The 17,278-nt window shown below is 56.2% G+C and overlaps 1 protein-coding gene across 1 annotated transcript in view; it reads right to left on the reverse strand.

Moving 5' to 3' along the window:
- The window catches only part of Camk2b (calcium/calmodulin dependent protein kinase II beta), an 89,319-nt gene that overhangs the window by 16,089 nt on the left and 55,952 nt on the right, over nucleotides 1-17,278 (reverse strand). Inside the window, exons 4-13 of the mRNA XM_052199224.1 lie at nucleotides 15,295-15,349; nucleotides 11,842-11,907; nucleotides 6,776-6,848; nucleotides 4,221-4,323; nucleotides 4,066-4,149; nucleotides 3,483-3,577; nucleotides 3,241-3,363; nucleotides 2,837-2,920; nucleotides 1,946-1,988; nucleotides 905-979 (exon numbers count right to left, since the gene is read on the reverse strand). Of these exons, the coding sequence (XP_052055184.1) occupies nucleotides 905-979; nucleotides 1,946-1,988; nucleotides 2,837-2,920; nucleotides 3,241-3,363; nucleotides 3,483-3,577; nucleotides 4,066-4,149; nucleotides 4,221-4,323; nucleotides 6,776-6,848; nucleotides 11,842-11,907; nucleotides 15,295-15,349 (801 nt within the window). The remainder of the gene's footprint in view (nucleotides 1-904; nucleotides 980-1,945; nucleotides 1,989-2,836; nucleotides 2,921-3,240; nucleotides 3,364-3,482; nucleotides 3,578-4,065; nucleotides 4,150-4,220; nucleotides 4,324-6,775; nucleotides 6,849-11,841; nucleotides 11,908-15,294; nucleotides 15,350-17,278) is intronic.

The raw sequence follows: 17,278 nt of genomic DNA on the forward strand, positions 1-17,278 counted from the left end.
AAAGGCTGCATAATATGGGACCATCTACACAGGACCCTGTGGGCAGGACAGACCTGCCTAGGGCGACCTAAGCACTCCGCAGGAGAAGGGCCCTCTCGCTGGCAAAGCAGGGCTTGGCCCTGGTGGTGTTGTAAGGGGGATGTGGAGAGGGCGGGACCTCATCGGGCTGTGAAACCAGTGCTCCGACCTTGGCTGGCACTCAAGGCCTTGGAGCAACTGGAGCTTGTCTTGAGCCTCTATGCTCGGTGTCCTAGCTAACACTCAGTGTGGATGGTGGCTCTGAAGGCCATGGTGAGGGCTCTGGGTCACTTAGCCCTCAGAGGGTCCCACACCATCAACGGGACAGATTGACAGAGGCTACTTCCCTGCACCCCCCCTCCCCCTACAAGGGAGTTTGGGACCAAGTAAGAAGGGTCTTCAGAAAGAACTCTTCAGTTCCAGGCACTGACAACACCCCACTTTCACTCTGGGAAACTCTGTAGCACAGACCACCAGGCCCTTGGGCCCTACAGCTCCTTGGGACAACAAGCCTACGCCCCAATCCCTGATCTAAAGGCTCCCCTTCCGGGACTGAGACCCTCCAGCGGCAGGCTTAGCGACTTCCCGTGAGATCAGGCCCATTCTGATGACTGGGTCTCCAGACTTCCAGAGGCCAGGACCTAGGGTCTCGGGCATATGGTTTGATGTGACCTTTCTCTTACAGATGATGACACAAGAGTGAGGGGCAACCTTATTGGCCAGGGTGGGGCCTCTGCTGGGATGTGACAGGAGCAGAGCTCCCAGGGGGCTGCCAGCCTCCGCGGAGGCTCTGGGGGCCTAGCCAGTGGCTGCGTGCAGCAGGGGGGCTGCATGCCAACAGGAGGGATGGGCAGGAGCGGGTGGGCACCGGGCAAGACACATCTACCTTGTTCCACCAGCCCCATGGTGGTGCCGGAGGCCGCGGTGGACATTGTGGCCGGAGCGGTGGTCTGTCTGCCCACTGTTAGCACCGGGTTAGAGACGAGGTGGGGAAGGGGGCGGACACAGACGTGGGGAAGGGCGAGGTGAGGAAAGAGAAGAGACAAAGGAAGCAGAAGAAGATTAGAGTTAAAGTTTAGGTGGGGGATGGCTCCAGAGTCCCTTTCTCAGGAGAGTGAAACAAGATTGGACCGATAGACACTGAAAAGCATTTGCCTCCTTTCTCCTTAGAACACCCCAGTGGGGCTTCTTGTGCCCTGTGGGGCATGCGGGGCACACAGCAGACAGGACAGTCCCATTAGTGTTGGTGTGACTGTGTGCCCATTCCCGGCAGTACAGCATCACAGCAAAGTAACAGGAGGCAGGGTGCCAGATGCAGACAGACAAGGAGAGACGACCACTGAACGCTCGCACAGAGTGTCGGACGACGAAGACGCCACAGACATAGCTGTCCGGGCACTGGGGCCAACACTGTCCCCCCCAGGTGGGCCCCACGGGTCTCTAACAGACCCTTGAGACTTCATCCTCCCAACCCCCACCCGAACAACCGGGGCAGGTAGCCCGTCCAGAACTTACAAGTCACCCCGTGCGCAGACCTCAATCTCACCCACTCCCCCCTTCAGCTGTCTCCCACACACAACACGGTGCTCAGAGAACTGAGGACAAGGAGGCCACAGGGCTGCCCAACAGATGCTTGGACGGATACAGGTGGCAGGCCAGGTGTTGGCAGCACAGACACTGGGGTGTCAAGTGAGGGACACAGACCCAACGACACGGAGGAGGCAGGACTGGGGCATAGCAGACCTCAGTGGCTACCCAACGAGAAAAGCCAAAAGGCCTTCTGGGCAGAGGATCTTAGAGGACAGGGCGGAAGCTGCGCCCCCGCCAGCCTGGAGGAAAGGGGCCGAGGGCCGGTGAAGAAGGAGGGACTTTCTGTAGAACCAGGGCGGCACTCAGACACTGTCTTCCCTGGAGAAGAATGTCTCACCTGAGAAATTCCGTGTGGCCAGCATAGTGGTGAGAATGGCTCCCTAAGAAGAAACAGAGCCAGGCCACCCCGTTAGTGTCTGTCTCGGGCCCCAGCTTACAAGCTCAGCCTCCAAGAGAAGGAGGGTTCCAGCGCCTCGAGCAGTTGCACTGAGGCAAGTCACATACATGCCCAGTTAAAGCTCACACTACCCACAAATCACAGCGTCAAGACGCCTGAGCAGTGGGCGTGGCCAGGAAGGCCCGCCTCCCTGATAGCTAGCACTGCAGTTCGTAACCTTCCTAAAGGCCGTGACACCTTAGTACAGTTCCTCGTGCAGTCGTGACCCTCGACCATAAAGTTACCTCGTTACGACTTCATAACTGTAGTCTTGCTACTGTCATGTTATGAAGGACACGTAGGATACCTGATATATGACCCACACAGGGGTCTCCACCCACAAGCTGAGGACCATTCCTTTAACAGGCCCAGGGCAGTGAGGGCTGTCCTCAGGGCTTTGGGGGAAGCTTAGTCAAGCAGTGGCTCCCAGGTCTAACTGTGTGCTTGACTGGCCAGCAACGATCAGGATTAGCCCCGTCCATCTGCCTTCCTAGCCTGCTGGGCCCACCGGGACCCTCCTTCTGCTCTGCCTTTACCAAAGCTGCTCTGGGCCAGCCCACCTTCGGCCCTCGGGATGCTGAAGTGACTGGCTCTGCACCCAGGGCGAAGCTCAATCCTCTGATTTGGACTTGTGAATGGGAATTTGGGGGTTTCCCCTGCTTCCTCTCCTGCAGGTCCCACTGACACCCCTACTTCTAGCACGCCCCTCCTGCCCCAGGACGCAGGGGCGGGCACCAAGCCCTGCCACGGGGACCCTCCAGGTCGCAGGGGCGGGGACTAAGCCCTGCCTACCTTGAGTTTCCTCCTTGCATTGAACTTCTTCAGACATTCCACAGTCTCCTGCCTGTGCATCATAGAGGCCACCGTGGAGCGTTGCTGTTAGGAGAAAGAAGTCGCAGGGCAGTGAGGATCTTTCGAAGTATCAGCCTTGTGCCCAGAGGGGAAAGCCGAGAAGGCTCGGGAGAGAGGTTCAGGGTGGTGGTGGCACTCTAGGGCCAGCCTCTCTGATGACAATGAGAGATCACTCGTTGCCACCTGCTGTCCCCAACTTATTTCCAAGATCAAGTCTTGTCCTTCACAGACCAAGAGAGTGGTCTTGGAACAGACACAAGGAACAGAGAAGCCCGGAACCATCTTGGGGGGCCTGGACATACCCATCAGGAACTGGCCCCTAGCGGTCGCTAAGGATGACTTACGCAGACCCATGGGTGCTTCAGGGCCTCATGGGCCGTGATGCGCTTGGCGGGGTTGATGGTCAACATCTGGTTGATGAGGTTTTTGGCTTCAGGAGTAACGGTGTCCCACTCAGGGGAAGGGAACTACAGAAGGAAGTGGGGCACAGGGCAAGGCTGAAGCCCCTCCCCCGGGCAGAGGCCACGGAGAGGAGGGGAGACCCGGGGCGTGGCAGTCCCCACCCTCTGCCCCGGCGCCCACTCACGTCATAGGCCCCAGCCTTGATCTGCTGGTACAGCTTGTGCTGGTCCTCATCCCAGAAAGGTGGGTAGCCCACAAGCAGGATGTACAGGATGACCCCTGTGGGTGGGGAGGTTAGCAGCCTAGCCCTGGGGGGCACCAGGGTCAGTCCTCAGTGTCCCCTTGGGCCCCTCCACCGTGGGGAGGGTGGGTGGCCCAGTCAGCCTCTTAGCCCTGCTCCGTCTCCACCCTTTCACTAGGGAGCCTGGCCAGCCTCCTCCTCCTCTCCCCCCAGGAAGAGAAGAGCACACCTAAGGAGCCACCTCGCCCTGTGGTCTGACAGCCCCTGGTCCCTGTATCCTGGTGTCCACTTGCTCTGGGCACAGACCTATAATGAGCACAGGCAGACAGACATAATGGCCTGGGGCACATTGGTAACTGGGCGTGAGGTCCCTGCTAAGGCAGCCCGAAGGCAGGTAGGACACACAGACTTGGCTCGGGGCAGATTAAGCCGGCTGCCTGCACCCTGCAGGGCAGAGGGAATGATCCCGGAAACACTACCACACGCTCACCATGCCAACCAGCCACCTCTCACACACAGGCCTTACCACACGCCCAGATGTCCACAGGTTTGCCATATGCCTCCTTCCGAAGGACCTCGGGAGATAGGTAGCCTGGCGTGCCCGCAAATCCTATCCAAGGGGAAGGGACCGTGAAGGGCCATGAGGAGCTGCCAGCACCCTCTGCCCGCCCCGACACTCACCAAACCATGCCTGCTGGTCGCCCTGAACCTCGATGGCCAGGCCGAAGTCTGCCAGTTTCACTGCAGCTCCTTTGCATTTGCTGGCCAGAAGCAGGTTCTCAGGCTACAGGGAGAGAGCCGTCAGGGGAGAGCGTTCACACCACCAGCAGTTGTGAGGGGCGGGGCACAAAACAGAGATGGCGGTAGGTTGCTGGACTGGGAGGCACGCTGTGCCTCCCAACATAGAAGTCCTAGACCTATAGCTGGATTCGTCTCTGGGGACAAGGATGGTAGCCCCAGTCATTCAAAGGGAAGTTGGCTCTCAGTGAGAACTTGGATACCCTGCGTCCTAAAATGGGAACAGAATCTCCAGCTCACCCTCACAGACAACACAACTGTTCCGGCGTGGGGCTGCAGGGCTGCCCCCCTGATAGAGGCCAGTCTCGCCCCTGTCCTCTCTGACAGGGTGGAGAGTTCAGGCGCTTGGGCAATGGTCTTCACAGGACATGTCGGAGCACCCAAGTCCCACCCAGCTCCAGTCAGCACTACTACACAGGACAGAAAGAAGCCGCTTAGTTGTCTGCACCCACAAGTGGGAGAAGCATCCTCGTGGACAGCCATTCTTGGCTTTGCTGGAGGGATATCTGTTTTGTCCTGAAGAAGTGGCCAGAGAGGCTGCTGTCTCTAGGTTGTCAGGGCCTGAGAGGCCTCTCTGCAATTTGCTTTCCCTGGCCTTTCTGTCTGACTAACGAGCAGCCTGGGCTGCTCTGGGCAGCACTCTGCACTCAGCAGGAAGTTCCGGCCTCTGACCACCAGAGGGCTCCTCAGCTCTCGGCACGGGGCACCTCACTCCTGGGATCACACTGCAGCCAGACCACAGACCGCACGGCCTGCCTTTGTTATTCACCTCAGAGACTTTACTTGGTTTAAAGTGACTCCTAGAACCAAAGTATGCCCGCCTACCTACACACAAAGATGTGGGCTTCCTGAGGTGGGCGCTCTGGGGCCCGTGGCAGACTGGGGCTTCACAAGGGCTCTAGCTGTGAGTGTGACAAGTAAGCCAGCCCAAGGCTACAGACAGATCTCCTAGAACTCCCTCCCCTCCGGTGATAGGCAAAAGTCACGCTCAGCCTTGTCCATTTGTATTTTGCCATTGAGAGCATGGCAGGGGCCCCAGGCTCTCTGCGCCTACGTTGAAAACGTGTCAATCATATGGGAACTCTAGAAGGTGCAAGGTAAAAAAGTCTGGGACCTTGGGGGAGGCAGCTGCACTCTGGCTCCTTTACAACCACCACGTGAGACCCTGGCTGCGCATGCTCTCTCCTGCCTTGTCTTGACTGGGTAGCTTCAACCTAGCACTGTGTCATCTGTGGTCTGCCTCATCAAGACGGCGGCGGGATTTCCTCCAGGAAAGGAGGAGGCACATTCTATTCTCTCAAAAGGAAGATCTTGTTTGCCCAGCCCTGGAGTCGTGAGGGAACACACACTTCTTTGCCTTAGCCTCGGCGTTAACTCTCTGCAAGAGCAGTGCTTGCCCCTCATATAATCAGTGACATATCCACCCCCCCACCCCCCCACCCCCCACCCCCCCCCGTCTCAGGGCTCTGGGGCATGGCTGACCCAGATAAGACAGCAGGGTGCTCAAGGAGGCACGGACACATGATGAGACGCAGGGGGCATCCTGAGCCTACTCTAGGTGACACTCTTCCCAGAACAGCTGCAAAGACTGGTCCTAGCCTATGGCCTAAGGAATGACCACCCCAGTTAGCACTGAGACTCGTGGGAAGGTCTGCCTTAGAGACATTCAGGCCGGGACTGGCATCTATAGTGTCCCCAAACAGGTTCAGTAAGAGTCTGAACCTGGCCTTAGAAAAGGAGAGGTTACAGGCAAGAAGGGCGTGGGGGAGGTGTCTTTAGATAGCTCAGAGTCGTTAGTTCTCTTCTCATGAGGCAGGGTCTCATGTAGACTTGGCTGCCCTCAATGTTATGTACCCAAGGCTAACCTTGAACTCCTGAGCCTCTTGCCTCAATTTCCCACTGGAATTAGAGGGGTGAGCCATCGCACGGAGTTACAGATTTTCTTTTGAACAGAACCTGGAGCTCAGAGTCTTGGCCGTGGGCATCATAGAATTGGAAAGAGAGATCTGAGAGGAGTCACCCAAGCCAGTCTATACCTGCTCTCTCCACCCTGCCCGTGTCCCGAGTCACCCGTGTCCCCAGCCTCAGGAGCTCCATTTTGGTAGGGGACTAGAAATTGAGAATTTGAGTATACCTCTGTTAACCCGACAGTTCTAGAAGTGAGAAAGACGCTGGGTTGTAAGTGTGCAGCTACACGTCACATATGTTTACACACATGCATGCACACACCCAGCTATTTATATATGCATGCACTCATGCCTTTATGTACACACACGGCCCTGCCCAGACACGGACACACATGTACTCACAAGCCTTCATGCAAGCATAGAGTATGCACACACACCTTCCACATCCCACTTCCTTCATACCCCACACCGCCTTTCACACCGTTGGTAGGTGTGGGTGACAACCTGTCACAGAGCAGGGGAAAAACTCACCTTGAGGTCTCTGTGGACGACCCCCATTTGGTGACAATGGAGAACGGCCTCCAGGATCTGCTGGATGCAGTGACTGTAGCGAACGGCAGGCAAGTTAGTTGAGTGGTCCTGGGGTGGCTGGGGGTGGGGAGCAGCAACAGGAGGCATGGGGGAGGCAGGAGGACTGGGGCTCAATCCCCAGCCTGGTGGGGGGGGGGAGCAAGGAAGACCAGGGGAATCGTTGCGGAAGGAGATGCTGGCTGCCAGGGAGCATCCTCAGCCCCAAGGTCAGCTGTTCTAGTCCTCGCTCTGCCCCCGTGCTGGGCCCGGGTGTGCTTAGAAATCAGACCCAGATCTACAGCAGTAACTCTGAAGGGAACACTCTGGCTGGTGGCTTACCTCTCTAAAGACTGAGTTAGGCTAAGCAGACCCTAAGCAGTGGGCAGAGACGTCAGCTGTAAGTGAGCCCTGTGGGCAGGAATGGGGAAACACGGCAAGAAAGGGTGGGGCATGGAGGAACCTGGGTGCCGGGCATGTGGGTGAGCCTGCCTGCTTTGAAGTGGCAGCGTGGCATTACTGCATGTTTCGTCATCTGACCAGACACAGCGCCTGGGTGTCCGGCAGCCCAGCCTTATCCATGAAGACATCTATCGGGCAGGGTGCCTCGCTAGCCAGGGGACAGCACAGCTGAGCACAGGAGTCCCCTCTGTTCCTAGTTAGTAGTCCCTATCAGTGGCAGTCTCGGACCTTCCACACATGAGGCTCAGGGCCACCAGCCCCATGGATTCAGAGGTCCTGTAGCCTATGCTCGGCCCCAGTAGCCCCTGGAACCACGCACGAGTCTCATGTCGTGACCCAAGGTTGGCTTCCCTGGGGTATGGAAACCACCCTTCTCAAACAGCAGCCCTGAGCCCCAAGTCTGGCCACATGTGGACTGGCCACGCTGTGAACTGAATTCAAGTTTTCTCCCCACGAAGCTCACCCTTGACATCTGATGGATACGAACCTGAGGTTTGTGAGTTCAGAAAGGACCATGTCCAACATGTGGCAGGGTGTCTAACCTCCCAAAATGTTGCCACCCCTCGCCTGTGTGGGGACCTTGAGACCCCTTCTTCCCAGCCTTCTCCCAGGGTCCACTTTGTCCCCTCTCTGTGTCTGCTGTTTTTGGAGGGGCCGTGTCACCATAAGGAGCTGCCATTTCTCATGACATTATTCTGACTGGCACCATACCTTATCTCTGCTTTCTTTCTTGTCCCCAAGAGAGTCAAGCACTTGTCACTCAGAGGTGATGCCCAATCCCATGCAGGTTAGGGGTCAACTGCGTTCATGGCAAGGCCTGTAGGACTGGGCACAGAATATCTCTCCCTAGTGAGCAGAGCTCAGTCTTCCCATAGGCCAAACACACATACACCGGAACCAACGGCGGCACAGCTCTAAGTTCAAAATCCTTCAGCAGAGGGCCTCTACTGAGTTGCCCAGTGGCCAACGGGCCTCTCAGATGATATGACATGGAGAGCTGGGTCGTGTGGTCCTATTTAGAGAAAATTAGAACCACAGACTAGACATCTCCAGCCATGTCTGTGGTCTGCACGGCCCCACGTGGCTGACCTCCCTTCTGTCTGGGATGTTCTTCCAAAGGATTGATTTGTGCGCAGCCACGGCCACTGGGAAGTGCCATCTGCCTATGTTGCCAGCATGGGCCCAGCCTGCCTCACGCGCTGCAGAGATCGCTGAGGGACAGAGGAGACACCTTCCTCAGAGAGCTTCCTCAAGCTCGGTCTTCAGAGAGACCATTTAAAGTCCAGTCAAGGCTCTGGGACAGGCCCCGAGGTCCTACCCTCCATGATGACACCATCGGCATGTGTCTAGTAGTACACACCGTCCTACCCTCCTGTCCCCCAGGCACCCTTCCTGGGGGTACTGGGCTCCAGAAAAGCCTCTTTTGGTGCCCAGAAGTCTAGCCCATGCTGCGGGGCTAGTGAGCTTCCCATTCTGGCATAGGCCCATTCTCAGGAATGTGGAAGCTCCTCACATCTGTCACAGACACCCTGAGAGTCACTAGTACTACAGAATATGCTGGTGGGCAAGCTAAGGCTCTCCAGGAGAACATGGCGCCAAGCTATAGGAGGGAAAGTGACAAAAGTGACCCAGCCAGAGAATGGCGGCTCAGGGAACTCTCTTTAGGGACTTCCTCACGCCACTCTGGTCCATGCTACCTCCATCCTCGGGGAGTCAATTCTTTCTTAGTGTCTTAGCTTGGAAGTCGCTCTGTGTGGCCTGTGTCACTGTCAAGCAGCGTCGTGGACACTGGCTAGGCTCTGGACATGATTCTCAGTTGGGACCTGGTCAGCAGCACCGTAGCTAGGACTGCAGGTCACGCTGCTGTGCCTGGCTTCTAGGGCTTAGAAGAACAGGTCTGTGTTCCAAACTTTGTTCTCCTTGCTTTGTAAAAGGACTTGGTCACCTCTGAGTTTCCTTCACAAGCTCCAAACTAAAAGCCCTGCATCTCTCTAAAAGGAACCTCCAGCTTCCTTGGATAGAAATGGGTTCGAAAAGCCCCTCCTGTCTGCCTTCCTGCTCTGGGCATTAGGAATCTGCTTCCACCGTCTGGCCAGACGGTGCCAGTCCATCTCTCTGGTGCTTTCTCTCAACTTGAGCTCGAAATTTTACTGGAGTCAACGTTGGGATCCACCGTGGGGTGGGTCAGCGGCTGTGGGGTAACAGTCCACAGGGGTAACCTCATCAGATGCTTCCTTAGGCACCAACCCACCCACCGTGGTCCCGCCCACCGACCGCGGGGATCTGAGTCCCTGCTGTCTGCCCAGTGCGGGGACAGCGCCATTGAGAAAGAGGCCTGGGCAGCAGAGTAACTGCCCTTAGGTCCAGGGGCTATCGTACGAGTGGGGTGTAGCCTCTTCATGGAGATTCCTCGGGTGCTGTCCCCACTCCTCAGGACTCAGCCTGCCACCCTTCCTCACGGTCTGACTACCGAGCACGCACCTCCCTTGGATTCCCAAATACCGGAGGAGCAAAGCCCGTGCCTTCTTGGCCAGGGATAGGCCCAGGAAACCTTAAATACTTGAGACACTCTCTACATAGCGTGTCCCTGGGAAGCAGCAGGGACTCCTGTCCTCTGAGAAGGCTTCGAGGTGCCTGGCAAGAACACAGAGCACTTTCCTCTCAGCCTACAGGGTCCTATGACCTAAGCAGGCTGAGAACGTGGGAACTCTTGGCCACTCCCTGTCTTGAGGCCTCCAGCAGGTCGTGGATAGGGTTGTCTACTCTATTTCTCCATCCCCTGTAACAAGAAGGCTGCAGGTCCAGGAAGGGGGGCTGGAGGGTCTTGATATAGGCCTTGGAGCCACCAGAGGGCGCTGTGGACCTTTCAGAGATAGACCGAGGCTGGAGCCATTGTGTGACCCTGGATGGATTCCAGGCCTGGGTTCTTGAGGTGAGCTCTGACCCCAATGGTAGAAGTAGTCCCCTGGGTTGAAGGACAGAGCTTACAGGGAACACCACACCACATGGGGTTATAGGAATGGAGGCGGGCCAAGGGCTGGAAGGATTTGGTAGGGAGGGAAGGATTATCAGACAGGCCTGCGCCCCTCCCCCAAGTTACTTAGAAAGGGCGTGGCTTCCCAGTTTAATGACCCACCCATTTTCCCACCTATCACTGTAGGTCAGGGAAAGGGGCTCTCTTTCTCTTTCTGCTTCTCTTACAAGTGGAATATAAAGAAAAAAATTATTTTCCTCTAGACCACAGGGCTTTTCTAAGATGTTTTGCAAAACAATGTTTTTCCAAGGGGAGTCTTTGAAAGGACTCAGTGCCCTTAGTTTCCTGAGACTGAGAATTGGGGACACAGGCTTGTCACACCCTGTCCTTCTCTGAGGCTTGGCCTCTGCTGCCTGGCTCCATGGGGAAGATCTAAGAGGCCACGATGAGACAGGATGTTCATGGCTTCCCACAGGGACTCGGGCCTGCAGCGAGAAGCAAGACTTCCTGCCAGGGCAGAATCGAGTCACATAAAGCTCATGTAAATCATATTCATTTTTCTCAGTTAGATATGTAATGCATATTCACTAAAGACGAGCTTGAAAATAGATAAGATAGAAAACTTAAGACCACCCATAACTCGATTCCTTGGAAAGGACCCCTGTCTCCCCCAATCCCGCCTTTAAATGCACACCTATCTCCGTGGCCAAGCAGTGGTGGACAGGCCCACAGCAGGGAGTGACCATCCACAGCTACCCCTGAGCCAAGACACAGTCAGGATAGCACCTGCTACGGGCCCCAGGAGCCCTTCCAGGGACACCCCTCCTTGCCTCGAACTTCCATATGGTCCCCAGCACGCATGTCATAAACAGGCCTCTCCGGCCACCCTCCCTCACTGCCCTGGCAAAGACTGGCCATTAGGAATCTGGCTTCTAAGACTCTGGAGAGAGAGAGACTATGCAAATATTCATGAAGATCTAGGCCTGGACGGAATTCTGGCACCTCCCCCCACCCGCACACCGGAGACGCATGGATCCAGGGTTCAGTCCTCGGATTGGCATCCTGGCTGGGAGTACAAACCGCCCCTTGCCTCCAAACTAAGGTTTCATGACCCTGGCCTCTTCCCATTGCCCTGGAGTGAGGTGCGCACGTGTTCAGGAGCTTTTCGGGGAGAACCAGCGGTAGTTTTCCTAGCAGCAGTCAGTACCTTGAGCTCAGGCTGGGCGGGGCCCACGGTGGCTCTGGGAGGACACTATGGATGGGGATTGGTCCCTGGCTTGTCTTTCTTAGAACATCACATTGTGTGCTTATCGGTGGGAAACTAATGGACTGTGGATGGGATGTCCAAGAGAAGAGCGGGATGACGCCAGGGCTCCTCCCCTTTACATTCCGAGAAGAGAGCCTCCCCATGTGCAGGCCGGACTGCTCCCTACTCGGCCCACCTCTGTGCTGACACTCTTACTCAGCTGACCTCTGCAGGACCATGGAAATGACAGTCACACACAGGACAAATGTGGGCTGCAGAAGGGGCAGGCGTGGCGCTAAATGAGGAACGGTTAGGAAAGGGGACCACGGCGTGAAGCTCCGTACCCACCTGGCGTCAGCCTCGCTGTAGTACTCTCTTGCCACGATGTCTTCAAAGAGCTCCCCACCGGTGACCCTATGAGGAAAGCACATGGTCACGGATCCTGGAGATCCTCGTCACCCTGATACCCCATCACTGTCACCACCACCACCACCACCACCACCGTGACCACTGTCACACCACCACTGCCACTACTGCCACCACAGTCAGTGCTGTCACTGCCACCATGACCACCACAGTCATCACCATCATTGTCACCATGACCACCACAGTTATTGCCATCACCATGACCACCACAGTCATCGCCATCACCATGACCACCACAGTCATCACCATCATTGTCACCATGACCACCACAGTTATTGCCATCACCATGACCACCACAGTCATCGCCATCACCATGATCACCACAGTCATCGCTATCACCAGGACCACCACAGTCATCGCCATCACCATGACCACCACAGTCATCGCCATCACCATGACCACCACAGTCATCGCCATCACCATGACCACCACAGTCATCGCCATCACCATGACCACCACAGTCATCGCCATCACCATGACCACCACAGTCATCGCCATCACCATGACCACCACAGTTATTGCCATCACCATGACCACCACAGTCATCGCTATCACCATGACCACCACAGTCATCACCATCACCATGACCACCACAGTTATTGCTATCACCATGATCACCACAGTTATTGCCATCACCATGACCACTACAGTTATTGCTATCACCATGATCACCACAGTTATTGCCATCACCATGACCACCAGTCATCACCATCATCATCACCATGACCTCCACAGTCATAGCCATCACCATGATCACCACAGTCATCACCATCACCATGACCACCCCAGTCATCACTGTCACCATGACCACCAGTCATCACCATCACCGACACCACCTCCTCCATCACAGCTTTCATATCATCTTCATTATATCACCATGACCACCACCATCACTGCCATCATCGCTAACACCTCATCATCGCCACTGCCACCAATGCTACCGTCACTGTCACCATTGTCATCGCTGCTACCATCTCACCATCATTGCTACCATCATGTCACTTCCATCCTTGTACACCAAGCCCCCAGAGCGACAACTTATCAAAGGCATACTCATTCACCCTTGGTGGCATTGCATGCTTCCTTCTTCGCACCTGTGCCCCGAGAAAACTGAGTTCCTTACACCAAGGTGGGCTCCCGCAGCAGGCAGCACATGGCATTGCTGAACTACGGCTTCCCAGGGTTACACTCAGCTTTGTAACCCTTAATCCTAGGTCTGAGACTATCTGGCTTCTCCTATCCAGTGTCCTGCTGCCTTGGGCCATCTGTGAGGCATCATACAGTGGATTTAGTGCTGGGATCTGGACTCCATGATGGGCTGAGGTCTTGAAAGACTTGAATTCCTGTCCCCATGAATCCATAGACAATACAGGTAGTGTACCCTGCCCACACACCCTCCTGTCCTTGGTCTCTGTCTCCATCCATCAAATGCCCATGGTAAAGCAGAAATAGCAACTCTGTGAATGTGTGGTTTACACATGTGGACCAGGAGAGTCAGATCCAGCAGTAGCCCATGTAAGGGGCTGTTTTTCCCAGTGCTATGTGATTGATAGTTTGAGGCTCGGCACCAAAGAAAATTCTTAAGCCAGGCTTTGAAAACTCAAATCTGGGCAGAGAAAATGGCGTAAGGTCAGTGTATCTCAGTGCAGATCTGTAGTTCAAAGGATGCCCTTGGAGGTGCCAGATCTGTGCCAGGGCCAGGCTCCTTGAGTGTGTTCAGGCACTTGTATGTTGGTGTGTGGATACCACGGTCATCTCTTGGACCTCGTCACTGGGCTGGGAGTTGGGCCTCTACTGAGCTGGCTGCTGTGAGAGATGTGTGGTCACTGTTGGGAGCCCTGTTCTGTAACTTCCATGCTCGGTCCTGGTGTGTGTCTGCCACCTCCTAAACCTGCAGAACTCCCACTGACGAGGCCTGCTGCGGTGCTACCAAACCACCTCAGAACCTGCAACCCTGGAGGCTCCAGAGGTATGGGAGGAGGATATTTCGGCCTTCTGTCCAGACCCACCTCCTCAGTCTCTCCCTGCAGCTGCCTGCCTGGCATGTGTTGGGAGGTCTGAGAGAGAAATGTGTCACACAGATACACATCCACCCCTCCCCCACCCACTCTCTTTCCTCTCAGCTCCCGAAACAAGTGCAGCCGGCCACCGACCACCAGCTACCAGGGGCTCTGGGCACGGCCACCCTCAGCACACAGGCCTCTGTTTCTTAAGAAGAGAGGGCGGCAAAAGTGATTCTGGGGCACACAGGGGGAAAGTGAGCCTGCCCCGCCTCAGGCCATAGGACTGACATCTCAGCACAGATTCAGCCAGACTGCATCCCGTTATCTAGCCGATCATTCTAGGCAGGGTCTTGTGGGACACACAGGGGTCACTGGGAAATAAGCAAACTCCATGCAGGGGCAGCCAAGCTCTTCACCACAAGATGCTACAAGGCAGAGAACACGAAGGCCTGCGTGCCCAAGGCCTGGATTATCGGTCAGGCTGTCTGAGGGAGGAAGAGCTGAGAGGTGGCCCTAGGAAGGCTCCTGCTGTCCCCATTCAGCCTGTTGCTCAAGGGCAGCCAGAGGGCATGAGGTAACCATGGTAACAGTACCAGAGCCAGGCTTCCCTGGCCTTGCAGTCTGGAGGCCACCAGGACAGGCCAAAGCCCCTGGGCCCCCACCCAGCCCAGGGTCCTGAAGCAGCCCTGCTTCACAGACAGCTAAATATAGTGCTGCTTAGCAGGAGCTGTCAAGAGTAAAGGGGGATGAGATCATCGCTTCTAAATCCGGCAGGAAGTGAGAGGCGGAGTTGGCCCCGAACGCCTTCTCACTCAGCTACTGCGGCACACACTCCTGCAAACACACTCACTCACACACTCACACACACACACACACACACACACACACACACACACACACACACACACAGAGGCCTGTATCTCCAAAACACACCCAGTCACACTTAGAAAATAGACATGCATGTACGCTCATGGACTTTACACATGCGTGCACATGCATCCTTCCACCCACACTTATAAACACGCATGCTCACACCAGCTAGCTGTGCCCCCAACCCAGCATGGCAGGCCTCGGAAGGGAGGAAGGTGAGTGACTGCTCCCCACGGTCTTCCCTCCACTGCCCCAACCCATCAGCTTTCTGCATGGAGGAAGGAAGTCCTCCGTATGTCAGGCTCAGACTGTGGGTAAAAACCTGTGCATAGCCAGATCAGCTCTGGCCAGGCTGGAAATGGCTGGGAACGAGGTGACCCCCTGCAGAGGCACAATCAGGGAGTGTCCTGGTGTGAGGACAGGCCTGCTCCTGAATCTGAGGAGGCTGTAGGCCCCATGCTGGGAATGGACGAAGGTGAAGCTCCTTGGATGTGACACTTACAGATCGAAGACCAGGTAGTGGAAGCCCTCTTCAGAGATGCTGTCATGGAGGCGTACTGCAGGGACAGAAGAGTCATGAGGAGTGGGAAGTAGCCCAGGATATTCCCTACTGCCCACCTCCACCCTGCCAGGGCCCACCCAGCACCAGTGTTGCAAGCCTGGGGGAGGGAACTCCTCTCTGTCGCCCACAGGGTCTCCCCCAAGATAGGGAGGCTGCCTGGGGCTGGGGGAAGATATGAGCTGGCTTGAGTGCTGCAGGCTGAGCCTGAGGGAGCACCACTGAGACCTGAGGGAGCACCACAGAGCCCCGAGGGAGCACCATGGAGCTCTAGGGAGCACCTTGCTCTTCCATTGGCCTCTTTCTGCTCTCCTATTTCCCCTACCAAGGGGAAACACAGCAAAGGCTCATTGCTGAGCCCCAAACAGGAGCCACGTCATCATGGAAGAGGTTTCTACCAGAAACAAACCTATCGACTGTCCTCAGCAGGACAGGGCCTGCATTCAGAAGGAGTACCAGGCGAGGTATCTTTCAGAGGCTCAGACCTTGATTTCTGTCTCCTTTTGGCCAGTGGGATCGAACAGTCTCCCTCTCTCTGGCCCTATTACCACACCAGTTGCTAAACTTGCGTTCAGTCCTGCCTGGGCTGGGCTGGGGTTGATAGGCTCTGAGGAATGAGGAACTCACACGCTGGTGGCCATGGCGGGAGAGAGCTGCCAGGTCTTGGTTCAGGGCTGCGCTCTGCACAGTAAGGATTTTCTAGGAATGAGTCACTCTGGGCCCTGCTCTCCCACATGCAGATCCTGCCCTTCGCTAGCACAGCAGCAGTGCATGCCGGGGCTGCTCTGAACCCTGGCTCACCAACCACCCCTCCGGGCTGCAGAGACGGGAGCTGCAGCAGTGAGGCTGCTGAACCAGCCGAGGGCACACAGCCCACAGAGGGTGAGGCTGTGGGGGCCTGGTCAGGCTCCAGCGAGTGCACTGTACTAGCCCTGGCTCTTGGGATCTTAAGTTCTCGCTGTATTCCACCACCCAAGACTGGGCCACGAGGCTGGAGAGTGAAGAGCAGCCACCTTCTCCCTGGTCCCACAGGACTCCAGGACCTCAGGCAGAAACAGCCCACACAACTCCTGCTCCTGGCACCCTCCCCTCTGTCCTAGTTTCTAGCTAGATGCTGGCACTCTCCTTCCTGGCACTAGTCTACCCGGCACCATCCTGATAGTATCCTTATGCCTAGGAACTCCGATCTGTCCCAGTCCCCCACTCGGTTCCAGGCGCCTTAACCCCATGATGCATGTCACCTCATGTGTACCTTTAGCACACCAGGGCCCAAGCCCTCCACAGAGATAGGAAACAGGACACCCGCTACGGCCACCAAAGCAGCCGCAGCCGCGTGAATTGGGAGGGATGCCCCACTTACCTGAGCCCAATCTGCAGCTCTGTAAAATGGAAGAACCCCCTGTTCATAGGGTGCTGTAAATTGTGTTCCTATGTGAAGCCATTTGTAATCCCTGAGCCACAGCCCTGTGCCTGTCACTGTTGTCACTGTGGTATAACAAACACCACATGACTGAGGTTCAGAGTCTGAGGCCACTTAGGGACCTGGGGTGTTTTCTGAAGCCCATGGCAGTGGCCTAGAAGCAGCCACTACGGACGCGGGCCGTCACAGTTCTCCTCCATTTCCTGGCTCTAAGCTCAGTAGCATAGCTTCCCCAATGTTCCCCAGCCCATCCTCTGGGACCCACCCCTGGCTATCTCTCTGGGCTATCAGAGCCCCTTAGTGAGGACAAATCTGTTCTACTTGGCCTCCTAGACTCTGTTTCTCCCTGGGCCTCTACTCTGTCCAAGCTGACCCGTGTCTCCCTAAGTCAAGATGAGTCCCTGGTGCCTGCTGGCGGCCTCCTTCTAGGACCTGCCAACAAAATCCCTCAGGCTGAGTCACAGCACATTCTTCTGGCTCCTTCCTAATGGGGGCGCCAATCAGGTG

This window comes from Apodemus sylvaticus, chromosome 11 (assembly GCF_947179515.1).
Source record: "Apodemus sylvaticus chromosome 11, mApoSyl1.1, whole genome shotgun sequence".
NCBI classification, from domain to species: domain Eukaryota; kingdom Metazoa; phylum Chordata; class Mammalia; order Rodentia; family Muridae; genus Apodemus; species Apodemus sylvaticus.